This window comes from Sarcophilus harrisii, chromosome 2 (genome assembly GCF_902635505.1).
Source record: "Sarcophilus harrisii chromosome 2, mSarHar1.11, whole genome shotgun sequence".
Lineage (NCBI taxonomy): Eukaryota > Metazoa > Chordata > Mammalia > Dasyuromorphia > Dasyuridae > Sarcophilus > Sarcophilus harrisii.
The window spans coordinates 203139758-203167098 of record NC_045427.1 but is presented as its reverse complement, the minus strand read 5'-3'; the positions used below and the strand labels follow the sequence as shown (position 1 = coordinate 203167098).

Sequence of the window (27341 nt, the reverse complement as noted above, 5' to 3'; positions counted from 1 at the left end):
GTTGTACCTATGAAGAAGAAAAATTGTTCTCTGCCCCCTCTCAGATTGGATCTGGAAGTAATTTTAATGATAATTTAATTAAAGAATTCTTTCTATGATATTTCTAACAGATGGTCATCCAGCTTCTGCTTGAGTATTGTGAGTGATAAGGACTTCACTACTTTCCAAGGTAATCCATTCCATTGTTGTACAATTACTTGAAAATCCTTCCTTATATAAGGGAAGGGAAAATCAATTGAATCAATTGCTCCCACCCCAACTGAAGATGTGGACAGCAAGATATCTTTATAAGATGACAACATATCTCATCCAGTGACTAAATCATTCAGCCAAGGATATTGAACTCAGTGGAAACAATGTAGTTAATCAAGTTGAGAAGGAAGTTATTGTATTAAATGAAAGGATACTACACAGGAAGTATAGTAGATGAGTTGAGGAGGCTCAGTATTGCATTAAAATAGAAAATCAGTTCAGATTCCAATATATCAGTGACAAGCAAAGAGAAAGAGTAATTCCAGGCAAGCCCTTGAAAGAGAATTTCTTGGTGGGGGAAGAGGAGAAGAGCCTTTCTCTTTCCCCACAACTTTTGGACTTCCCATAGGCATCCAAACAGTGTCTCTGGAACAGTTAGTGATGGTCTTTGAATCTAAACTTGAGTACAAACCAAATACTTTGAGCAAAGAATTTTAGGACTCTACAGGAAGCCTAACAGAAAGCTACACCTGGCTAAAAGGAACTTCAAGAAAGTCCTGCAAAGAGGAAAAAAGGACTTCCATCAAAAGCAATTTCAGGAACTTTGAGTAACTCTTTTTTTTCCAAACTTGAACCTGCTTTTGCTTGTGCTCTGTATGTATCTATAATAGAGTGTGCCCCAATTTGGGAAGATGTTATACCCAAATGTTTTTATTATCTTACCTTAATAAGTATCTATTCCTAAAAACTACCTAAGTCTGGTTGGCTCAAAGATTATTAACTGGTAATATTTGGAGAAGCACATCAACGAGGGCTTGTGAGCTGCAGTATTAGAAAACTAGTCCATCTACCATGACCTAACCTGATGTTATGAGTTAAGATATGAGTGGATAACTCCAAAATATATGCTATACATTAGATGGAGCTATTTCTTTCTGGAATCTACCCACTGATTTTGGGTCTAGTCTCTTTAAAACTGTGTTCTAGAACCTCTCTGGAACTATACAGAACAAATCCTCTTATCCCTTCAATGTGAACAAGGCTTCAATTATTTAAAGATAGTTATTGTGCTCCTTTTTTCCTTTCCTTGTCCAAAATAAGTATTTCCAGTTCCTTCAACTGTTCTTCTCATGATATGTTTTCCAGGACCTTTATAATCATATCATCATTCTCTGGTTTTAGTTAAATTTTTTCTTAAGGTGTATCTCTAAGAATTGAGCACAAATTCTACAGATATAATTTGACTATGCACAAAGTACAGTGAAACTGTTTCTTCCTGTGATTAGATAATCTATGATACAGATAATGACTTGTATAAATTAGCTTTTTAGTTATCATATTATTTTGATTGTTCTTCTTGGCTCTTCTCTTGAATAAAACTTGATTTCTAATTCTTTGCCATCAGAAAAGGGCAAATATTTTTGTACATTTAGGTACTTTTCTTTTTTGATTGTTTTTTATCTCTATAGGTCTAGTAGTAATATTACTAGGTCAAAAGTATGCATGGTTTTATAGCCCTTTGAGTATAGTTCCAAATTGCTATGCAGAATGGTTGAATCAGCTCACAATTCCAATACTGCATTAATGTCTAATTTTTCCCACATTCCCTTCAATATTTGTCATTTCCCTTTTCTGTTCTATAGCAAATCTAATAGCTATAAGATAGTACCTCAGAATTTTAAAATTTTCATTTCTTCTATCAATAATGAGCATTTTTTCCCTTATAACTATAAATATCCTTGATTAATTCATCCAGAAACCGTTTATATCTTTTGATCATTTGTCATTTGGGGAATGGCTCTTGTGTTTACAAATTCTCTATGTGTTTGAGAAATGAGGCCTTTATCAGAAAAACTTGCTTCAAAATTTTTTCACACTTATTATTACTATTTTCCCCATCCTATTTCCTCACCCCATGTGTTCTATTTTCTCTCTCATTTTATCCTGTCCTTCCTCAAAAGTATTTTGCTTCTGACTATTCCCTCCCCCAATCTGCCCTCTCTTCCATATCACTCCCATCCCCCTTCTCTTATTTCCTTTTTCCTCCTACTTTCCTGAAGGATAAAGATAGATTTTTATACCTAATTGAGTGTGTATGTTATCCCATCTTTGAGCCAATTCTGATGAGTAAGGTTCACTAATTACCCATCAACTCCCCCTTCTTATCCTCTATAGTAAAAGATATTTCTTGCCTTTTTAATCTGAGATAATTTATCCCATTTTATCTCTTCTTTTCCCTTTCTTGAATATCAAGGCAGTTTTCCTTGATAATTTCTTGAAAGATGAAGTCTAAGTTCTTTTTTTGATTATGACTTTTAGATGGTGCAATAATTGTTAAATTATCCCTCCTGGATCTGTTTTCCAGGTCAGTTGTTTTTCCAGTGAGATAATTCATATTCTTTCATTCTTTGGAGGGGATTTTTGGTCCTTGATTTCTCATAAAGTCGTTGGCTTCCATTTGTTCAATTCTAATTTTAAAAAAATTATTTTATTGAGTGAGCTTTTGTATTTTCTTTTCTATTTGGCCCATTCTATTTTTAAGGAGTTTTTTTTTTCTTCAGCATTTGGCCAATTCTGCTTTTTGAGCCATTCTTCTTCTTCTCAGCTTTTTGCACCTCTTTTACCATTTGGCCTAGTTTGTTTTTTAAAGTATTTTCTTCAGCATTTTTTGTGTCTCCTTTACCACCACAAGCTGTTGACTTTTTTTGCGTGTGATTTTCTTGCATCATTCTTATTTATCTTTCCATTTTTTTTCTAGCTCTCTTACTTAATTTTCAAAATTCCTTTCCAATTTTTCCATGGCCTAAGATTCTAAATGTGGGAGCTTTGACTTTTTTATATTTTTTTTCAAGTGTGTGTTTTGATTTTTCTTGTTACCATAATAACTTTCTGTGGTCAGAATTTTTTTCTATTGTTTGCTCATTTTCCCAGTCTATTTCTTAACTTTTAACTCTTTGTTAAAGTAGGGCTCTGCTCTGGGAATGGGGTAGGAACAATGCACTATGCCTAGTTTCAGAGTTTTGTACAGCTGTTTTCAGGGATATTTCTAGGGACCTGTAATTTTTCACTTCTTCCATAGTGGTATGATCTAAGGAGAAGTGTGCTCTCCTGGCCTGTGCTTTGGTCTGTGAGCAACCACAAGCACTCTTTTCTATTTTGGAACTGTGACAAGGGTCCTTGCTCCGCTGCAGCCACAAACTCTACTGTGCTAATGATGAGGGGAGCCCCCAAAACTCTTTTTCTTTCTCTCTCTCTGACTTTGGGAATGAGCCATGAGGTAAAGCACTTGAGAAGCTCCTTCCAGGAGGCTTTCTCCTTGAATCCTGCCATTGTAAAGACCCTGCCCAAGGACAAACAGCTTCATTCTGTTATCTAGGTGGGACTGGTTGAGTCCTGAGCTGAGAACTCCAACCCTATTCAATTGAAGATTTTCTATTCAATTCCAGCTCAAGCACCACCCACCAGCCCCCATTGGGAGCAGGCCTCAGCTTGTAGCCAAGACTGCTATTATAAAAGAGACAATTTTAAACCCAGTCCTTGCAGAGGACCTAATTTGCTATCCCAGGCATACCAGCAAATTCTGCCCACTGAAATGGTATTCTCTTTCAGCGTTACCCTCTCTTTATCTCCCTCACCTATTTTCCAACAAGACTTTATGCCTCTCTGTTGGGATTTCTCTTCTAGAAACTTTACTTCTCTGCCAGGACTTTGCCACTAAGGAACTCAACCTTTCTATTCATGCATAGCAAAGGCTGACTTCCCAATACCAATAATAAACTTCTTTTTACCAGTCCAGTTTTTCGGGTTCATAAATTCCTTTACAAAGGTCCTCTGTGCTGCAGAAGGGGGTTCCCACAACTCCCTATCCATGTGCTGAATCCTAAAGAGGATTTAGGGGAACCAAACCTCTTCATTTGGTTCCCTGAACCCCAAACCTGCCACTAACCTCACCATTTAACTCCCTGACCAGGAACCCTAATCTCATCATTTGGTTCCTGGTCAGGGAGCCCCAAAATCTAGATCTCATCAGTAATACTCCTCCTCACTTGGGACTGTCACCCAGGACTCTGACCTGAATCTGAGTATGGAAAAGTCCTGCCTCAGTGCTACTAAAGAGAGCCCTGTAATTCCTTCTAATCAGTTGTTCAACCCCACTTACTGTCTGTGGGCTGAGAGCTCTGGAAGCATTTGCTGCTACTGCTGATTCAGTGGCTCCCAAAACCTGCTTCTGGTTTGCTGGGACTGGGTTTGTGCTGTTTTGGCCTGTGCCCCACTCTCACCCAGGAATGACAGACCTTTCCTATTGACCTTCTAAGTTGGCTGTGACTGGAAAATTATTTCACCATGTTCCTTTGTAGATATTTTATGACATTATTTAAAGGTACTTGGTGGGGTTTGGGGGAATTCTCAGGCAAGTCATTGCCTTTTTTCCATCATCTTGGTTCTTTTAATGGTTTTTTTCTGAGTCCTTATCTTCCTTGACATTTCTGAAGCCTATGATGGTGTTTATCATTTAATTGGGGGGGGGGGGAGAGAAGAGAAGGAGGAAGGGAGGGAGAGAGAAAGGGAAAGAGAAGGAGGGAGAGAAGGGAGAGGGAGAGGGAAAGGAGATAGGAGGAAGAGGTGAGGAGGGAGGGAGAAAGAAGGAAAGAGGTAGAGAAAAAATGAGAAAGAGAGAGAAAGAATGAGAAAGAGAGAGAAAGAAAGAGAGGAAATGAAAAAAAGAGAGAAGGAAGGGGGGAGGGAGGGGGAGAGAGAATGAAAAAGAAAGAGAGAGAGAGAAAGAATGAAAAAGAGAGGGATGGAAAGAGGAAGGGAGAAAGAGAAAGAGAGAATGAAAAAGAGAAAGAAGGAGAGAGATTAAGAGAGAGAAAGAGAGAATGAAAAAGAGAAAGGGAAAAAGAGAGAAAGGGAGAAAGAGAGAGAGGTAGGGAGGAGGGAGAGAGGGAAAGGAGAGAGAGAAAGAGAGGGAGGAAGAAAAAGAGAAGAAAGGTGAGAGAGAGAATGAGAAAGAGAAAAATGAAAAAGACAGGGAGGGAGGGAGGAAGAAAGAATGAAAAAAGAAAAAGAAAGGGAGGGAGAGAGAGAAAGAGAATGAAAGAGGTGGGTAGAAGAGGGAGGGAGGAAGAGAAGGACAGACAGAAAAAGAGAGAAAAAGAGTACTTTTTGGTTCTCTGCCTACCTGTCAGACCATTCCTCAGTCTCCTTGGCTGGATCTTCAGCTAGGTCATGCTCACTATCTTTAAGGGTCCTTTTTGGTCTTCTTTTCTCCCTCAAAACTATTAGACTTGATAAGCTTTTCAGCTTTTAGGGATTCATATGTAGATTATTCTTATCTAGTCCTAATTTCTCTCTTGACTTTCAGCCTTGTATCTCCAACTGTCTACTGAAGATCTCAAAGTGAATGGACATTGCAAAGTGACATCCCAAAAGAGATCTCATTATCTTTTATCGCAAACCCTCTTCCCTTCTTAATTTCTTTATTATTATTAAGGGTACCACTATCTTTCCAGTTAGATAGCTATGGATATCATTTTTGACTCTTCCCTCTCCCACAATCACCTCATATTAAATATCTTGCCAAATTCCTTTTGTATATGTCCCTTGTCTATTCTGACGGTAGCACCCTTCACACTGGCCTTAAGAAACAGCCTTCCACTTATTCTTTCCACCTCAAGCCTTTCCTCATCCTAGCTACTTCTCTATTTGGTCTTTATGTCATTCAGCTCTCAGCATAATCTTCCTTAAATATAAATCTAACCATGTCAGGCCCCTACTTAATAAACTGCAGTGGCTCCTTATGAGCCATCTGGTCAAATATAAAATTCTCTTAGGCTTTCAAAGTCCTTCACAAACTGGACACCTCTAACCTCACCTCCATGTTTTCAGTTATCCAAGGAGACTGGCTTTCTTGATGTTCATCTTCCAACTTTGAGCATTTTCACTGATGGTCCCTGTGGCAGGAATTTTTTTTTTCTTTCCTGGCTTCCATACTTCAGAGCTAAGCTACAATCCCATTCTGATCCTCCACAATGCTAGAGTTTCCTTCTGAGGTGATCTCCAGTATACTGTGTGTACTTTGCACACTGTTGATATTATCTCTCCTTTCTTTCCCTCCATTAGATTATAAGCTGTTTGAGAACAGAGACTGTTTTTTTCCCCCCCTTTCTTCATACCCTTTGTATCTTATCCTAAATGCTTCTTGAACTGACTTGACTATAGGACTAGTTCAATATCTAGTTCTTGTTTATATGTTTCACTTATATAAGCATTATTTATTAGAGAATTTATCAAATGCTTTGCTAAAATCAATATACATCATGCCTCTGAATGTTATCTGTTGAATGAGCAACCTTATGAAATTTAATTTAAGGTGACATTCTTCCTGAACCTGTGTTGTCTTCTAGTACTATCTGCTTCCTAATATGGTCCAGATTTTTTTTCTTAATTGTAGTTTCTGGAATCCATCTACTACCTGTCTCTCCTTCCATACTTTTAAAAAACAAGACAACATCTGCCTATATCTAGAATTCTATTTTATTAAAGGTTATTGACAGTGACTTTGAAAATATATCTGCAATTTCTGGAATGTAATTTGTTGAAGCTCAGAGACTTGAATGAATTAATTTGATTAGATACTCTCTAACTCCTCTTACATCTAGGTCTCTGGCTCTATTACAGTGCTGTCTGTACTGTCCTTTTATATAATGAAGTTTAATGTGAGAAAGCTGGCAGTTGTACTTTAGAATTCAGGTGAATCTTATTTCATATTATTTATACTACTCTTATAGTGCTGTTAGTATACAAAGTGATTTTAATAAAGAATTGTATTTTTCTAGAAAAAAAGCCATAATTAAATCTGAATACTTATGGTTTTATCTCAGTTATCCTTATCTGAATAAGTCTGTCTATATGACTGTTATTGCTGTGTGTACAGCTCTTCATAACCCATTTAGAGTTTTCTTTATAAAAATAACAAAATGGTTTGCCATTTCCCACTCATGGTTACTAAATTGTAGTAGGTGACACTACATTTAGGCACATCTTATTTGGTTTTGTGTCTCTCTTAGTGTCTAACGGTATCTTGAAAACATCAGACATTTCTTTGATGATTAATGAATTAAATATTGCCAGTATAGTGGATGGTCAAATACTTATAGTTGAAGAAAGTCATCCCATTAAAAGAGAGTTACTATTGACTTTGTGATTGTAATCAATGTGACAACTAAGCTCACTGACTAGTGAAATGTTTCACACTAATTTAGAATCATTGAATGACTAGGCCATAAGGCTATTGCCTAATGCTCCTTAGTCATTAGTAGCTTTAGATAGAAGCAGCAATATTGAATAGAGTGAAAAGGGGGTCAGGAGATGGGAAAATAAGCATAAATGAGACTGCAGAACAGTAGTTCTCTCTTTCTCTTTGTCATTTTGGTGGCATTTTCTTTGGATATACTATCATCCATAGTATAGAGATGGGAGAGCAATTCATATGCTCTGAAATGTTAGAAACAGGACACTATAACTTTCTAACTGTGAGAAATAAATACAAATGTGGGACTTTTATGAAAACATGACACAACATCAGGCCATTTTGTATATTAACTTTTTAAGCATTTAATAAAACAAATCCTATGATCATGACACAGACTCAGGGTGAACACAACAATTAAAATAAGAGATATTTGCTGATGGAAATATTCATCTGCCCAAAGGCCCAGCCTCACCTTGTCATGGATTCACTACTCTAATAAAAAACATTTCTTCTGATGACGAAACATGAGTTTCCAAATACATGGACTTACCAATTTGGCTCATTCTAGATATGTCGGCCTTCTCCCAACCTAACACCAAGTTTTGAAGCTAGCTAAATAAAAGAAAAAGAAAGAAAAAGAAAAAAGGCATGAACCTCCACCCAACTAATAAGTGAGCCTTTCCTAAGGGTGAAAGGTGTCTGAAGAATCCTGGCACTAATACCCTTTGGATCTTTGCCAGGGACCCTCTGAAAAACATTTCAGTGGCTCTTGTTTGACGGTTGGAGAAGCTACCAGTTCAGAGGTGTTTTTCACTCAATTCCGTGGTTGGGAGTTGAACTCTGTACAAATGTTCTGGATTATCTTGGGAACAACTTTGTAGAGGTCATCAAACTCATCTACAAAGAAGGAGTGGTCTTTGGTAGGGTGGGTAGCGATTACTTCCAATTCATCCTGAGCTGCCCAAGCGATTCCTATAGAATAGGTGATCACCCCTGAGGGAAAAGAATTGAGAGGAGTTAAGACCATTGAATGGAGTCTCCATGGCTAACTTCTAGCTAAACTCCCATTGCTGAGAATCAGCAATCCATCAGAAGACTGGCAAATCTAGGATTGGGGTTGAAAATCTCTTAAGGACAGAAACTGTGTCTTCTCCAATGTTGTTTTGACTTAAATTGCTTTTGTGAATTAAGTTGTTTTTAAGTTGCAAACTCCCCCTCCCTTCCTGGTTTGCCATCTCTTGGAAGACAGAAGTGGTTTTCTATTACTTCCTCCTTAATTTCCCCAAGTATAATAAGCTGAGTATAAGGACATAACCGAGGTGCTGACTGCTCTACATGTTGACTTCTTCTCAGGGTCTTTCTCTCTCTTTAGGAAACTCAAAAGATCCACATGGATCCATTTTTGAATCGTTGAGAGGAATCAGGAACTATAGCAAAGACCTTCCCCTCTCAGCATGGAGGTCTAATGTGATTTCCCTAATCTGTTGTTCTATTAAGTGAATGGACACTAGTTTGGAAGCCTGTGATGATGGGGCAATCAACCTTCTTTGACAGCAAAAGCTGGTATAGTTACTTTGGGTGGTAGCCGAAGCAGAATTCCCAGCAGCAGAAAAATTTAGTATGTAGAGGGCTAGAACTCTGGAGAAGTATACTTGAAGCAAGGATACTTGCAACAAGGTGTTAACTCAGTGGAATTGATGAGATAGTGGTTCTCTAGTATACACATACTTAGTACTTAGCATGGTGATGTAATGGTTCTCTAGTGCACACATAATCAGTATGCTGTAATAATGTAATTGTAATAGGAAGATTTGAGTTCAGATTTGACCTCAGACACTTATTATCTGTGTGGTACTATGCAAGCCACTTAAAAAAAAAATCATTTACCTCAGTTTCCTAATCTGTAAAATGGGAATAACAACACTACCTTGCAGGATTATCATGAGGATCAAATGAGATCAAATTTGTAAACGCTCTTAGCACCAGTTCCTGTTTCATAATAGGCTTATTCCTGTCCCTTCCCCTACTTCTTTCCTTGCATTCCCCTACCTCACAGGCTTGAAAACCAAGTGGTCTGTGTACCTTAAAACACTGAGCAATTATATATGCCAAATCTTGCTCCTTCCTCCATATATCTTAAATACATGTCCCTCTTCCCACTCCCACAGTTAACACTAGTTCAAGCATTGATCATTTCTCACCTGGACTAGTGAAACAGTTTCCTAAAGCACAGGCCCCACTATGCCATCCCTTCCTCAAATTGCATGGACTCCCCATTAATTCTAGATCACATATCTTGCTTGCCATTTACAGTTTTCCTACAGTTCTAATCTTCTTACACATTATTTCCTTCTGGGGTTCCTCTGGCCTTTGTACCCTTATTTCCTTGTGATTCCTTAGACAGGACACTCCAATTCCCATCCCATGCCTGGGAACCTCTCCCTCCCTAATTCTGCCTCTTGGAATCCTTAGCTTCCTCCAAGACTCAGCTCAGCCGTGGTCTTCTCCAGGGAGCCTGTCCTGGGGCTCCCCCCACCAAACACTTGCTAATACCTTCCCTCTGTACTTCCCGTTTGCTCTGCATCCATAGTGTATGTACCTATTTATGTATTTCTTGTCTCCCCCATTAAAATGTAAGTTCTTTGAGGGCAGGGACTGTTTTTTCTTTTTCTCTTTCTTCTTTTTCTTTTTATCTAGGCACAGTACCTAGAACTAAATAAATGGTGGCTGATTGTTTGACCATGTAAACTGCCTCAGTTTCCTCAACTTTTAAATGAAGATAATGATAACATCTATCTCCCAGGGTTCTTGCAAGGACTAAATAACTGAGACTGTTAGAAATTATTGTGACATAATATTTGTAAAGTATTTAGGGCCTGGCACATAGTAGGTGCTGTATAAATGCTATTGTTGTTGTTGCTATAATATAATACTTAGATCCACATTGGACACTAATTTGGGTTCCTTGATCAAGTAAGCTGACTTATTTTTTTAAAGTAGGAAGCATAACAACAATGACTTTCACTTTTAAGGGATATTGAAACTGAAAGGACTTCTTATCTGTAGAAGCTACTCTTGCCTATGATATTGAGCTTCCAGTCCATTAAAACCCTCAAATCTTTTTCACATGAATTGTAATTTACCCAAAGCTCTCCCCAATTTATATGGGTCAAATTGACTTTTGGAACCCAAATATAAGACTGTACATTTATCCTTTGTGGTACTCCCAGGATCAAATATGAAATCCTCTGTTTGGTTTGCAAAGCCCTTCAAAACTAGACTCCTTCCTACTTTTCCATTCTTGTTACACCCTGTTCCTCTTCATGTACTCTGCAATACTGTGACATGCAGCTCCATGCTAAAGGCATTTTTAAATTGACTGTCTCCCATGCCTGGAATACTCTCCCTATTCATCTGCATCCCCTAGCATCCCTGGCTTCCTTCAAGTCTCAGTTAAGGTATCATCCTCTGCAAGAAATCTTTTCTAGTCCTGAATTTTAATGCCTTCCCTCTGAGATTATCCTCAGTTTATCCTTTTTATCTATTTGGTTTGTATCTAGCTATTTGAATAGTTTCCTGTATTAGACTATGAGTTCCTCAAAAGTTGACACTATTTTTTGGTCTTTCTTTGTATCTCTAGTCCTTAGCATAGAGCTGGCATAGCATAGGTTCTTGATAATTGTTAGTTCACCATCAGACCTTCTATTAAAGTTTCATCAAGTTAGATTTAGCCCAATATTCTATTCAGCTGAAATTTTGCCATGCCAAGTTGTTAGCTATTCTTTCCAGTCAGAAACATATCAGATGCATATTTCCTTCATTTTCCTGCCAATGTGACCTTTCTGGAAAAGGAAAAGGAAAAAAAAAAAAAAAAAAAGAGGACTCATTAAAAAATAACAATATATAATTAAAAATATCTTACTTATGGGGCTACTACACTACAGGTGTGTCATATTTTAAGAAAGACAACAACAAGCTGGAAGATATCTAAAGGAGGGTCACCAAAATAATGAGGGACCTGGGAATTTTCTAATAACAAAAGCTAAAAGAAACTTGGAATATATAATTGCCCAGAGACAAAGAGACTTTGTAAGAAATTTTAAAGAGCTGTCATATAAAATAGGGCAAGAGCAAGAAGACTTGTTCACTGTTGCTCCATAGGAAAGAGCAAAAACCAACAGATGGAAATGAAATTGTGCAAGGAAAAGCTAATTAACAGTTAGCGATGTCCATGAATGGAATGGACTGCCTTGTGTGGGTAATGAGTTCACCTTCATTGGAAGCAGTCAAGTAGAGATTGAATGGATGACCATCTGTCAAGTAAGTTCTAGGGGGATGCCCAGAGGATCTCCAAGGGAACTTCAGCTACTAAAAATTCTTTGAGTGCTAATTGCCCCTCCAGGCTTCTCTCCAGATGTCTTCATATCCCTAGGGGCTAGCCTAGTGTCTAGCACAAATTTCTGCTTTGTTTTTGGAGCAGACCTATCATTGGTATAAGAAACGTTTATCTATTATTTTAGATTGACATCTTCTCTGCTACTCTAAGTCTACAGAGAATTTCCTGAGGTGTTGAGGTTAAGTGACTTGTCTAGAGTTACATATTGTGAGTTAAGAATCTAGTCTAGAACCCTGTTGTTCCTGACTCCAAGTCCTCTGTCCACTACACCAGACTGCTTCTGACACATTCTAAACACTTAATAAATGCTTGTGCACCGGCTGGCAATTCTTGCAGATAGTTGCCAGAAGAAAAATAGTTGCTCAGTTTCTCTTGTTCCTATAGACTCCCTTCTTACAGTGCTATGGTTGAGCTGGGGGCAGATGGAAAGGGTACAGAATCTGGCTATTCACCTGTAAGTATCCCTTCTCCTTTCCCTTCTCCTCTTCTGTCTCCTTCCTTTCTCCTCCTCCCTATTTTCTTTCCTCTTCTCCTCCTCTTTGATTTTCTCCTTCCCCTCCTTTTCTTTATCCTCTTTCTCTTTCCTTTCTCCTCCTTCCCTCCTCACCTTCTTCCTTTTCCTGCTTTTCTTCCCCCTCATTCTCCTTCTTCCCCTTTTCATTTTCTTCTTCCCACTCCTTCTTTTCCTCCTTTTCTTTACCCTCCTCCTCTTCCTCTCCCTCCTCTCTTCCTTCTCTTACTCCCCTCTTCCTTTTTTTCTTCATTCCCTTCTTCTTTTCCTTCTTTTTCTTCTCCTTCCTCTTCTACCCATCCTTCTCTTCTCAGTAGTGACCCAGGCCTGGTTATTGGTATACCATGAGTTCCTGGTTCAGTACCCAAATCCTGCTAGAAACTGCCAGGCTTGGTCCATTTGTTCTGATCCCAGATCAGCCCTTTGCTCAGCATTGGGTAGTAAAGGCAACGGACAGTGTGCTGATTTGAGCCCTTCAGCTTCTTGAATTCAAACACCCAAGCCCTTCACTGTCCTGAAGGGGACTACAGCCTGTTCTCAGCTGCCCAGCTTAACATTATTGCTTTTCCTCATGCTAAGTCTTTGTGAAGCTCTATATCTGCTAATGCTAAATATAATATTCAGGGGAGAATAATCACTGCTCTCTCTCCCTTCCAGTACTCAAGAAAGTGTTCCCCTCCCCCCATTCAACTAATCCTAATGCCCTTATGAATTAGCTAATTAACAGCTTATAAATGTCTTCAGGTCACAAAGCACTTTCACTTGCCTTATCTCATTTGTTCCTTGAAATAGCTCTGGGAGGTGGGTAGAGTAAATATCATTATTCCAGCTCTGCTGAGAGTATTTATATGATCTTGGACAAATTAACCTCTCTCAGCCTTAGTTTCCTTGTCTGTAAAATAAGAGTTGGATTAGAACCTCTAAGATTACTTCCAGCTCTAAATTTATGAACCCCATTTTATAGTGGAGGAAATGTAATAAGCGAGGTTAACTCCAAAATGAATAATGATAATGATAGCTAGTTTTTATATAGTGCATGAAGGTTTGCAAAGCCTTTTACAAATATTAACTCATTTTTATCCTTACAACACACCTGAGAGGTAGATACTATTATTATCCCCAATTTACAGATGAGAAAATTGAGAGATAAAGTGATTTGTTCAGGATCACATAGCTAACTATCTGAGGTTGAATTTGAACTCATGTCTTTATTACTCCAAGTTGAACATTATTTGGCTGCCTCAAGATAAAGGAAAATAACTATATGAGTTTTAAAGTTTGCAAAGTACTTTCCACATGTTAACACATGTTGATTTATATAACAATTCTATTATTCACATTCTACAGATGAGGAAACTGAGATTTCCAGAGACCAAATAATTTGTCTAGACTTTCATGGCTAAGGAGTGTCAGATGCAGAGTGTGAATTCAGGTCTTTCTAACTTCAAGCCCTGCATTCTATCTATTGTATCACTGGCTGCCTCAGTTAAACACTAGCTGTTACACAGCCAGTCAATGGTGAAATCAAGATTCAATTGAATCCAGTCTATAAGTCTATGTTTATTAGTTCAGTTCCAATGTCTTTTTTCCCTGTTGTTCAATGTGATTTCACCATTGTTCTTAACATATTTTGGGTCCCTTTGGTAGTCTGGGAAAACCTGTAGACCCCTTCTCAGAAGAGTGCTTTTAAATGCATAAAGGAAAATGCATTGCATTGTACAGGAAGTCAATTAGACTGAAATATGATTATAAAAATATAAAAAAGGGAAGTTCATGGAAATGGTTAAGAATACCAGATCCAGTCTAATTCCCTACTTTTACAGATGTGAAAACAGTTTCAGAGGTGAGATAATTTGCTTAAGTTTAGACATTTTGTGGCAAAGCCAGGATTAGATTCTGCTCTCCCAATGTTCTGTCCATCATTCTGCTTCTTTAGAATTCATCTTTGTGCCTCAGTTTCTTCACCTGTAAAGTATGGGGACTGAAGTCACAATTTCTAAAGTCCCTTTCAGTGTGAGCACTATGGTATATGGGGAAAAGAACCGGACCTACAGTTGGGAGATATTGGAATTTGAATTCTGGCTCTGATAATCATTTGTTGACTGAATATAGGCAAATTTTCTTTCTGAGTATCAGCTTTTTCATAAGTGATATGGTATTCCCATTAATACCTGCATATGTGGACTCGTTAAACATTAATTTAAAAAATTTAAGTTCCAAATTCACGCCTTTCCAACTGAGAAGGCAAGAAATTCTATACCAATTATACATATGAAGTCATGCAAAATACATTTCCATTTTTCTGGTACTCTTAAAAAAAATTTAAACATTTATTTAAAAAATTTTTGCCCAGAGGCTTGTTGTGAGAATTCAATATCTTGTTAATGCTCAGAACTCTAGATAAATGTCAGCCATTGTTCAGAAGGATTTGAGAGCAAGGAAGGACTGAAGAGTGTAATTTCTCTGTTCCCAGAAGGAAGGTCCTGGTGTGGGGGGTGATGTCATCAGGGACTAATAAACCCACAAACCGGAATGCTCCCATCTCACTGCCCACGTACATCGACAATGAGGCTCACTTTTGTCCACTGACATTGTGAGTATGAGTGTGAATAGCCATATCATGGCTAGACCGTTCCTTTTGATTCCTGACATGTGCCAGGAAAAAATCAATGCAAACCCAGAGAGCCCTTTCTTCCCCTTCTCCCTCTGCTGGTTTGTTTAGCAGCTCAGACAGAACTACCTAGGCTCCTCGCTACTTTCTCTGCAACTTATGAGATGATGATAGCTACAATGTATACAGTGCTTACTATTTGCCAGGCACTGTGCTAAGAACGTCAAAGTACTATCTCATTTAAGCCTTAAAACTACAAAGGCGGGTAGGGGCTCTTATTTTCCCTATTTTAGAGATGAGGAGACGGGGGCAAACAAAGAGCTTTGCCCAGGCTCACACAGCCAATAAGCGCCTGAGGCCGGATCGGAATTTAAGTCTTCTGGCCTCCAGGTCCAGCCCTGCCTCCGCCGAACCACAGCCGGCCGGGACCCTCAGACACCGCCTAGAGCGGGAGAGGTTAAGGGACAAGGGCAACATCTCCCTGTCTACCCTTCCCTGGAAGGATTAAGCGGCTTTACCGTTTTGATGAGCAGCCATGGCCGGCACTCGTACGTCGTCATAGGACCTGCCGTCTGTGATGAGGACCATTAATTTCCTTTTGTTGGTCTTGGATTTCCCGAAGAGGTGCTCCAAGGCGTAGCTGATGGCGGCTCCCGTGCTGGTCCCGCCGCTCCAGTAGTTGACCCGCTTGATGGCGTTCAGGAGATCTTGCTTGGTGCCGTACTTGTCAAACCCGAACTCCAGCCGTTGCTCGTAGGTGTACTGCACAGCCCCGATGCGCGTGTCCGTGTCCGAAATCTCGAACTCCTTGCTGAGGTTGGCCACGAACTGGAGCAGGGTGCGGAAGTTACCCGTGCCCACGCTGCTGGAGCCGTCGATGACGAAGCCCACGTCGGCCGAGTTTAAGCAGGTCTTGCTGCAGGCCAGGCGGTTGGTGTCGCAGACCCGCTTCACCAGGGGTTGCACGATCTTATGGAGGCTGAACCAGCTCGGCACGTTGAAGGAATAGAAGCCGTTTTGTCTGCAGACAGCCTGGGAGGACACACGTATGCTGGTGACCGTCCATGAGCCAGATCGGCCGGGCCATCAGTTAGCAACCCTTCTGGGACATCGGGGAAATGGCCTGTTTTTCCCTCCTACACTTTCCCACCATCCCTTCCCAGGTTCACCAACTCCTACTCCACCAGCACCTGGTCCCACCGGCTCTCCGCCGCAGTGCGTGGCCAGTGACTCAGTCTCCAAAAGGATCTCCCTTTCCCTTCCAGCCCAAATGCCTACTCTTTCATCCATCTTAATCCCAGAGGTCCTAAGCAAGTCCTCTGGGAGGCTCAGTTTCGCCCTCTATGTGACTGCATCCCAAAGCCCATCAGGATGGCCTTTTTCCCTACCCTATGTAAGGGCGGAGCAGTTGGTGAGAGTGGAAGAGCTTTAGCCTTCCCAGTCCTCTATGGGAGTCTTAAAGCTTCAAAAGTTCTCCAGGATTCTTTAAAAAAAAATCTCTTTGGGTACTTTTGATTTCTTGCTTCAAGAGACCAATCCTATTTCAGATTGCTGAAGGAGAAGACTGAAAAACATGAGAGGGGCTGGCCCTCTCCATCATATCCCTACCTCCAGCTTGCTTTACTAGAAACTTCACGGAGTTTTCCCATTAGATTAGATCTAAAACTATTCCTGAGTTATCTCATTCCCAATGGGAGAGCCCTTCACTTCCAAGGTATACCTTCTGCTTTCTGCTTTGCTATAATACAGATAAAAGGATTTCTTCGCTATTCATCATTTGTGTTCCTCGTGGAACTGGTAGGAAAGGGATTTGGGGTTCCCTCTGCCTTCAATAAATCAGAAGTCAGACTGAACCCTATTACATCCTTCTAATCTAATATTATTTAAGAGAGCAAATAGAAAAAATTCTGGCTTGGTCTTCCCACCTTTATCCAATGGAAACTTTAACTCCTTCTAGGAGGAGAAACAGAATGTTGGGGACCAGAGGCCATTATGTTCTCCTAAGAGAAAAGAGATACCAAGATAGACTTTTATTTGTCTTCTCCTTTAAATATTATTAGTATGGGGGGAAATGATAATCTTCAATCTAACTTCTGATCTCTTATTGGGAGAAGGGGAATTCCAAATTCTATATTCAAGGCTTGATTTTTCCCCCACTAAATACCAGTTTTACAATTAACATAAATGGGAAAGGGCACAGAATTTATCCAAATTTTAGCAAAACTAAAATCAGAGGAGGTATCCAAAGGAGAATGTAGATCAAACAAGGCAGCATGAAGGATCTCTCCCATTAGTAGTGAGATAAGTCAGCTCAACCAAGAGAGAGTGCTAGATCTCACCTAAGGGAAAAACTCCACGAAGTTGGATGTAGCAGGGGTTAAGGATGTGATGGAGACTGTCAAGTGTTCTCATGTTTTTTAAGAGTCTTTTCAGCAACATAAAGTGGGGTTGATCTCTTCCATCTTTCCCTTTTGAAGTGGGAAGCCAGAAGTATCTGAAACAACTTGTTTATTGAAGAGTCCTGAAGAAGACTTGAAACTTAAAGAATCCTCAGGGGACTGGTGAATGCCAGAGCTTGGGTAGGGCATTCATTCTCATCAACAAGGAGAAAATTCCATATCCATAGACTTTGTGACAGAGACCATGTCTATAATATAGGGAAAATGCTACACAGATTTTTTTGTGAGCATCAATAAGGTCATTAGCAGAAAGTACTTTGTAATGGTAAAGTGCTGCCTAAGCATGTGCTATCAAGATGTTGTGAAGAATGCTATTTAAGAAACATTCTTTTGAAAGATCATTTTTTCCTGGTCCATATGAAGGTTAATGGGAGATTCAGCTAGATCTATTGATAATTCTGAATTACTATTGATAATTTCATTGAATATAAATCCTTTTGGGCATTATTTGGAACTTACTCTAATATGTAATATGAGGGGGTTATGTTTTGGAGTGGAAAAAGTATTGACCATAGAATTGGAAGATCTCATTCTGAATCCAAGTTCTGACACTAAATATTTTTGTGATGGTGAATAAATCACTTAATTTATCTGAGCATTTGTTTTCTTCTATAAAATGGAGACAACAGTTCTTACAATATTTGCCTCAGAGCCAGACTATGCAGTAGCCTCCTAATCGGCCTCCCTACCTCAGATTTTTCCCCTTCCAATCTATCCTATACATAGCTGTCAGTGATATTACTGAAAGCACAAGACTAGCCACGTCACTTCCCTGATAAGTCCTTTTTGCCTCTTGGATAGAATGTAAACTGTCCTGGGAAGCATTTTAAGTCCTTCGTAATCTGGCTTCAGTTTACCTTCCCAAATATATTTCCTATTATTTCCCTTGCCATATTGTAGCCAAAATAGCCTACATGCTGCTCCTTGAAAAATGGAGCTCCATGACTTTGCCCTGGCTGAGTTCTATGCCAAGAATAAACTCCCTCCTCATCTCCATCTCTCAGAATACTTTTTGTTTCTTCAAAGCTCAAGTACTACCTCTTGCATGAAACTTTTGGTGCTATACTCTAGCTGCTAGCACTCCCTGAAATTACTTTGTATTTTCCATACACACATATACATTCCATATACATATATATATATATATATACACACATATACATATCTACACACATATATACATACACATACACATGTGTATATATATACATGCACATATATACACATATATAATTTACTTTTAAGTGTGTGGGCAATTTCCTTGATAACCCATTAGTTCCCCCAGGGACTTGTATTGTTTGTTTTTGTCTTTGCATTTCTTGCACCTAAAGTAGGGCCTGGTATATACTAAATGCTTAATAAATAATAGTAATCAATATTTTTCAACATTGCTTTACAAATTTGCAATTACTTTACATGTTGCTTCATTTGATTCTTACAACAATCTTGGGAACTATTATTATCTACATTTTGATGATGTAGAAATGGAGACTGAGAGACTAATTTAAGGTCACACAACTAGTAAGTGTCTAAGGCAGGATTTGAATTCATATCTTCCTGGCATTATGTCCAATCCTCTCTACATTGTGCTATCCAATTACCCTAAGTTGATTGATTGAATGATGAAAATATTATATAAATGTAAACTATAATTTATAAAAATAATAAACTCATGTATATATGTATTTCTTTGCCAATGGATTTATTTTGTGGATGTGTACCTTCTTTAAATACTGTTGTCCATTATATGAAAGTCACTGCGGTCCTGGGGTGTGTATCCCCTAGATATCAATAGACTATGTGTCCACATGTAGACATTTCCCTTTGGTCTTTGTGCTTCATTCTATTTCAACTAAAGAATGCTATATTCTATATATGTTTGTGAGATAACTACCTTAAGAGAGGTCTGTAGTACTAGAGCAATTCCCCATAACTGCCTTAGGAGATTACTGTCAGAGTTGCATCTGGTCCACCATGTGTGCCCCAGAAACTGAAGCAAAATACTAAGCCATGTCCTCTGTTAGAAGGACACAAAAGCATGTGAAATTTAGATTTATTTTCTGGGCTAATACCTTGTTCACAAAGTTGGGCTCTATCACATTCTGCTTCTCATTTTCAACAGCACCTTCAATGGTGATGAAAAAAATGTTGATTCCGGATTCTCTGGCAAGTCTTGAAGCCTCCTCCACCTTATCTGTGGGCCAACCATCTACCATCACTATGGCCACATTGGGAGCTCCGCCTCTGTTTCCATTGGCATTGGAAAAGAAGTTTTTGGTAACAAAAGAAAGGGCCCGCCCTGTAATAATTATAATAACAGCAATTAGAACAACAATAATCACGACGATAATTAACATGTATACAGTGTTTACCATGTGTCAGTCATTGTGCTAAGTGCTTTATAATTATTATCTCATATAAGGAAGCAATGGTTTGTATAAAGTGCTTTTTTAAAGTAGTAATCAAAGATGCATGGCATATGGATAGTGGGCTTGGCTTGTGATAACACCAGAGTTTACATTCTATCTCTGAATCTAATTAGCTGTATAACTCTGACTGAATCCTTTTAATGTGAATCCAAGCAACTCTCTAGAAGTTACTAACTCAAAGTTGATTTGTGATAGACCATGGAATTCCCCTTTTGAAAATACTACAATCCAATTAACAGGTTAAAAACTCATTAATTTCAAATTAGTGGAGAAGAGATGGCAGGAGAGTCCCTCTCAAAACTAAAGATCACCTTGCTTCCTTCGTCTAGGCCTTAGTTTGCTCACTAGCTTTCTAAAATTCCCTCTGGCTGCCATTTTTAAGTAATTTTAAACTTAATGAAGATTCACTTAGCTGGGGAATCTTTCTCCCAGTTTTTAAATCATAGGAAATAAAAGTCAGGAGGATCCATTGAGAGGACTTAGCTCAGCTTCCTCACCTAACAGATGAGGACACGATGACTACAAGATCAGGCCCCAAACCCAAGTCTCCTGACTTCTTGTCTTCATACTTTTCCAGACTATCTCTATTTTCCCAGTCTGTGTTCAAACTGTCACAAATGTGGAATTATTGAAATTGGAATAAATGAGATTTCCTTATAGTTGTAAAAATTTATTGACACCAGAATATCCACCTGGTATCTTCCTATGAGATCAGCTCAAAGATAAGATGCTAGAAATAGTCCAGGGCAATGGAGGCAGGTGTTAGAATGGGTTGCTAATAAACTTGCTAAACTTGTGAAACAATCAGATACGGAACCAAAAACACCCATCTCCAAATTCTTTCTTTTTTTCAAGATCACTCTGGATGAAGCCTATAGTATGTACATTGAAATGACTCATGGATTGGCCCATTGAAGTCATGCTCAAAATTCAGAATTAAAGAAGATATGTTTGGATGAATGATGGGGCAGGAAGGGAATGATTTCTTTATAAATTATTATTCCATTCTGCCACCTGAACCTCCTCTTTACCTCCATCATCTCCTGTATTGAAGAGCAAAAGGAAACTAAAGAGGAAAATCTCTTCCTGTTTCCCTAGTAGAAAGGTTACAATTACACTAACCATAGACCACATACCCACATTGGAAAGCCCGCCTTTCTGGGAAATTTTCTCTATGGCTGCCTTTAGATCCTTGGAATCCACATGAGTCTTGAGGTTAAATTCCATGGAAGGGTCATTTCTGTGTTAGAGAAAGAAACAAAACTTAGGAAAATGTGCTGCCAATAAAGAAATTAAACAGTGCCTTTGATGGAAAAGGGAAATGAGAAATTATTTCAGAATCATGAACAAACACACCGTTAGTAGAAGTCACTTAAAACCACTGGCAGCCATTAAATTATGGTTTGGTCTGACAGGCATTCATTTAACTCTTACTGTGTGCAAAGCATTGTGGATTACAAAGATATTATAATACATCCTACTACTCAATTAAACATTCATTTCAAGGCATTGGAGATTCAAAGGAGCTTGTGATACTCACCCTGGATATTTGCTTATCTCTGGCCTTCTTACAGGCCCTGTGACCCTTTTCAATGATTAATCAGTTCCTCTCAGAACATTAAAGGAAAGTATGGAAACTAGCCATGTCTTTATTGTTTTCCTTTGTCCATTATTAACCTTGTAGATGTTCTCTACTATATTTTCTCTGCCCTCTACCCTTATCATTCTCTCCCCCAATTTTTTTTAGCTTTCAAATTATTTTTATATATTGTCTTTTTTTCATTAGAGTATAAGGTCCTTAAGGGAAGGGGCTGTCTATTTCTGCATATATTTATATTCCCAGCCATTAACATAATATCTGGCATACAATATGTATTTAATATATATCTCTTGACTTAATTTGACTTGTTATAACATTTTTTACTGCTCAATTAAAAAAATAAGACCTATTATATGCTAGACCCAGGGATTATAAAATTGATGATGATTCTTACAACATATTCTGTTGTCACATTCAATTTTACAAACAGTGATCATGCACTTCCTATGTACAAGGCATCTTACTAAGAAAGAATGAAAGACTCCCTGCCTTTATGAAGCTTATATTCTACTGTTATATGGTAAAATGGAAAACAATATGCACATAAATAAGAATAACATAAGGAAACTTGAGCTGAATGAGAGTATTAACAATTGTGGAATCACAGAAGACCTCTCAGAGATTGGACCTAAACTGAACTCTGAAAGAAGTCCAGATTTTTGAGTAGAGATGGAAATAGATAGAAGAATCTAAGAATCTCAGATTTGGAAGGGGCCTTAGAGGTCATCTGGTTCAGACTATATATTTTAAGAGTATTTTATTTTTCCAAATACATGTAAAGATAGTTTTCAACATTTACCTTTGTAAATCTTTGTGTTCGAAATTTTTCTCTCTCCCTCTCTTACCTCCCCCTTTCCATTTTGTAAGCAATCTGATATAGGTTAAGTATGTGCAATTCTTTTCAACATATTTCCATATTTGTCATGATGTACAAGAAAAATCAGATTAAAAAAAAACACAAGAGGCAGCCCTTTTTGTAGTGGCTGGAAACTGAAAATTGAAGGGATGCCCACCAATTGGAGAATGGCTGAGTAAATTATGGTATAAGAATGTTATGGAATATTATTGTTCTATAAGAAATGACCAGCAGGATGACTATAGAGAGGTTTGGAGAGACATACATGAACTGATGCTAAGTGAAATGAGCAGGACCAGGAGATCATTATATACTTCAACAACGATACTATATGAGGATCAATTCTGATGGACATGGCTCTCTTCAACAATGAGAGGATCCGAAACAGTTCCAACTGATCTGTAATGAACAGAACCAGCTACACCCAGAGAAAGAACGCTGGGAAATGAATATGGACCACAACGTACCATTTCCACTCTTTCTGTTATTGTTTTCTTGCATTTTTGTTTTTTCTCCTCAGGTTATTTTTAACCTTCTTTCTAAATCCAATTTTTCTTGTATAGCAAGACAACTGTATAAATATGTATATATATATATATATATATATTGTATTTAACATATACTTTAACATTTTTAACATGTATAGGACTGCCTGCCATCTAGGGGAGGGGGTGGAGGGTAGGAGGGGAAAAGTTGAAACAGAAGTTTTGGCAAGGGTCAATGCTGAAAAATTACCCATGCATGTATTTTGTATATAAAAAGTTATTTAAAACACACACACACACACACACACACACACACACACACATGAAAGGGGAAAAAAACAAACAACAATAATAAAAGAAAGGTGAAAAAACTACACTTTGATCCATATTCAGTCTCCATAATTCTTTTTCTAAATGTAAATGGCATTGTCCATCCCAAGTCTATTGGAATTTCATTGAATCACCTCATTGTTGAAAAAAGCCAAATCCATCACAGGCGATCATGGTATAATCTTGTTGTTGCTGTGTACACTGTTCTCTTGGTTCTGCTAATTTCACTCAGTTCATGTAAATCTCTCCAGGCCTCTCTGAAATCATCCTGCTTATCATTTTTTATAGAACAATAATATTGCATTACATTCATATATCATAGCTTATTCAGCCATTCCCCAATTTCTAGTTCCTTGCCACTACAAAAAGAGAGTTACTACAAACATTTTTTTGTGCATATGGGTAACTTTTCCTCTTTTATGATTTTTTTGGGATACAGATGCAGTAGAGACACTGATGGATCAAAGGGTATGTATGCACAGTGTTATAGCCCTTTGGGCATAATTCCAAATTGCTCTCTAGAATGGGTGGATCATTTCACAACTCTGTCAACAATGCATTAGTGTCCCTGTTTTCTCACATTCCCTCCAACATTTATCCTTTTCTGTTATTTTAGCCAATCTGAGAAATGTGAAGTGGTACCTCAGAGTTGTCTTAATTTGCATTTCTCTAATCAATAGTAGTTTAGAGCACTTTTTCATATAACTAGAAATGGCTTTAATTTCTTCATGTGAATATTGTCTGCTCATATCCCGTGATATTTTTTCTATATATTTTAGAATTGAGGACTTTATTAGAAATACTGGCTTTAATTTTTTTTTTTCCTCCAGCTTTCTAGTTCCCCTAATCTTGGCTGCATTGGTTTGTTTGTATAAAAACTCCTTAATTTAATGTAATAAAAATTATCCATTTTGTATTTCATAATGTTCTCTAGAACTTCTTTGGCCATAAATTCCTTCCTTCTCCACAGATCTGAGAGGTAGAATATCCCTTGTTTTCTTAATTTGCTTATAGTATCACCATTTATGTCTAAATCATGAATCTTGTTTTGATTTTATCTTGATATGGGGTGTTAGATAGTGGTCAATGCCATACTATTTTCCAGTTTTCCCAGAAGTTTTCATCAAATAGTGAATTCTTATCCTAGAAGCTGTAGTTTTTGGGTTTGTCAAACACTAGATTATTATAGTCATTGAGTATTGTGTCTTGTGAACCTAACCTATCCTACTGGTTCACTACTTTGTTTCTTAGTATCAGATGGTTTTAATATCCACCACTTGATAACATGGCTTCAGGTCAGACCATATCTAAACTTGCATCCCCTTTAAAATCTTCCTGACAAGACTTCATTTCAAAATGTCTAGTGAGAAGCAGCTGCTATCTCCTAGGATAGCTCATTCTACCTGGATACACACAGTTGTTAGGGATTTTTTCCTTATGTTACTCAAATCTAAATCTGCCTATATCTGTTTTTAGTTCTGTCTTCTGGGAATAAAGCAGAAAAAGATGAATTCCTCTATCCCCAGACAAAATTGACATAACTGAAGACAGCTATCATGATGCACTAAGTATTCTGTTTTCCAGGCTACATATTCACATTTCATAAGTTCATAGATTTAAAACTGGAAAGGACTTCTGAGCTCATAATCATACCCCTTTGTTTTATAGATGAAAAAACCAAGATCAGGAAAGTGAAATGATTTTGCCCAAGGTCACATAGTAAATGGGAAAGTCAGAATTTTAATATATTCAAATCCAGCAATCTCTCTACTCTATTACTCTGGCTCCCTATAAATGTCCAATGAGATGCTACTGCTTAAACTTTCACCAATTTCATAAGTGAATCTTTTGAATCTGTTATTGTTTCATGAATCAGAGCAGTATAGGGATGCCGAAAAGGACCAGGTGTTTTACTGGAGAGGGTGGAATCTTCCTCAGGTACATCTGTTTGGTCGGTACATTTCCTTTAAGTGACCATCATATAACATGGTCTTGGCTCTTGGCTATCTCAGTTACTTTTTCTCTGTATGCTGTCCAGCTTGTCAATGTCCTTCCAAAAATATGGCTCCCAGACCTGCATATAAGACTCCAAATGTGTTCTGGCTAGGTCAGAGCCCAGCAGAATTTAATGCCTGAATAAATGAAAAAACATTTGCCAAATGCTTAGTATATGGTAAAGCACTGTGCTAAGAGGGAGAAAAAATAGAAAAGCGATACAAATAGAAAAACCGGATAGTTTCTTTTCTCAAGGAGCTCTCCATTTTAAAGGGGAAGACAAGAGTATAGAAAGTTTTAGCATTAGGGTATATGGAAAGGTTCCGTGGTCCTTAAGGTGTTGGTAGCAAGGAGCATGGTAATGTTTCTTTCCTGTTATTTCTATAACTAAAACCATTTCATTTCCAATGTTGGAATTATTTGGCAGTGTCAAAGCCTTGGGTAAGGAGAGCTTTCTTTGTCTCCAGGACCTTATCAGAGGATTATCACCATGGAAACAGGTGATACCATTATAGGATGCTCCTCTATAGAGATTGCTGGAAATGAAGGTCGGAGATGAATGGGGTACAGATACTTTTGTCTTAAATTTCTTCCAGAGGGTGTGAGGAAAGTCCCTTGGTTAGGGCTGGGAGAAAAGTTCTGTCCTTGAGGGAGCAGGAGGTTACTAGAATGGCAAGACAGCCAAACATGAGAGATTATGGTCAGAGAAATTTGGACATGCAAAGAGCATGTTCCCACGTGAGAAATGACCTTTCACTGGAGGGCAATCGAGAGAGAAAAATGATTAAGGTGATTGTAGCATAGAATACCAAGACAGAGAGGCAGAAGAATGATTTCAGCAAGGTCTATGTTAGTGAGGAACTTCTTTCTACCCTCCAAAAGAAAATTCTTCCTTTTCTTATTTGCTTTTTATTGAGCTTCTCACAGTTTCTGGGCAGAAGTTCTGCCTGTCCCTCTTAGTGGCTAACTAAGATGTTTAGAATTTTATAAGTGTATCTTACCTTAAAGCCTTTACTTTTATAACCATGGTTAATTATGCATACCATTGCTCTGATGTAGCATTAAGGGGTAGCTAATTGGGAAACCAGAAAGGGACTGAGACTTTACTGTTTTGCCAATACCTGCTAGTTGGGCTTTTGAATTCAAAGGGAAAGCGAGAATTTATTGATTAACAATTTCTCATTGTGTTCACTGGGGTGATTCCCCTAGGATTAAAGAGTCAGTAATTGCTTCAGTCAGTGACTGGTTGGGATGAAATAAGCAAAATTCCTTTGGCTACTCTGCTGAATATGAAAGAAAATTATATCCCCCCAGAAGGGAATAGTTGGAGAGAAAGTCATGTCCCAAGGGAGAAATGAATTCAGAGGAAGGAAAGGGGAAGGAGGGAATAAAATGACTTCATATCTGTTCACCAGCCAGGCCTTGTACCCTGTCTTACTTGTGAGGTATATGAAGAATTATGTTAAATCTTATCTGAGTTTCCTAGGAGTAGAAAAGTCAGGTTGATTGATACCTTAAAGTGATTGACATTTTACAGTGATTGACAACTTTGCTCACTGTTGACATATAGTGGGAGTAGGAAAGGGAATGAACAATTTAAAAAAAAAAATCTCCTTTGAGATTACCTTAAACACACAGTTTCTAGAAAGGCTACTAATAACTAGAAACTCAAGCAAAATGGTCATAAAAGGAACTGATAGTATGACTCACAGTGTGTGTACTATGTTTATTTTACAGCATGAGTTGGCTACTTCAAATGCACAGTCATTTCCTCTATAGTAAGAAAGGTAGAAGTTTGTATGGACTGTTCTCTCTGTTCTATAACTTATTAGGAACAATAAAGTGTGGAAGTCATGGAAAATCCAAGTTGGAGGAAAATTTAAAGATCATTTAATAAGCCTTTTTATTTTAGGGATGAAAGCAGAATGACATAATATAAAGAATACTGGATTTGGGCTTAAATTCTCCTCAATCATGGGCATACCACTTAACCTCTGTGGACCTCAAATGCCTCATTTGCAAAGTGGGAGAAGGTGAAGATCACTAGTTTTAGGTCTATGATCATACTGAAAACTGAAGAATTACATTAAGGAATGGTGCCCACAAGAGAATTCTATAAATATGTTTACACATATTGGATTTAACATATATTTTAACATGTATAGAATTTTTTTTTTTTTTTTTTGCCATTTAGGGGAGAGGATGGGGGGAATGCTAGGAAA

General features: G+C 38.1%; 1 protein-coding gene across 3 annotated transcripts in view; it reads right to left on the bottom strand.

The window, feature by feature from the left end:
* Positions 1-7679: 7679 nt before the first annotated feature.
* VIT (vitrin) overlaps positions 7680-27341 on the bottom strand; it is a 149313-nt gene continuing 129651 nt past the window's right edge. For 2 of the 3 annotated variants that reach the window (XM_031951265.1, XM_031951266.1), the window contains 4 exons: positions 20990-21093; positions 19497-19723; positions 15484-15997; positions 7680-8440 (listed from right to left, as the gene is read on the bottom strand). In XM_031951265.1, coding sequence (XP_031807125.1) covers positions 8262-8440; positions 15484-15997; positions 19497-19723; positions 20990-21093 — 1024 coding nt within the window. In that variant the 3' untranslated portion in view covers positions 7680-8261. Of the gene's footprint in view, positions 8441-13125; positions 13247-15483; positions 15998-19496; positions 19724-20989; positions 21094-27341 lie in introns of those variants that run through there. The other variant, XM_031951267.1, reaches the window with a different exon arrangement.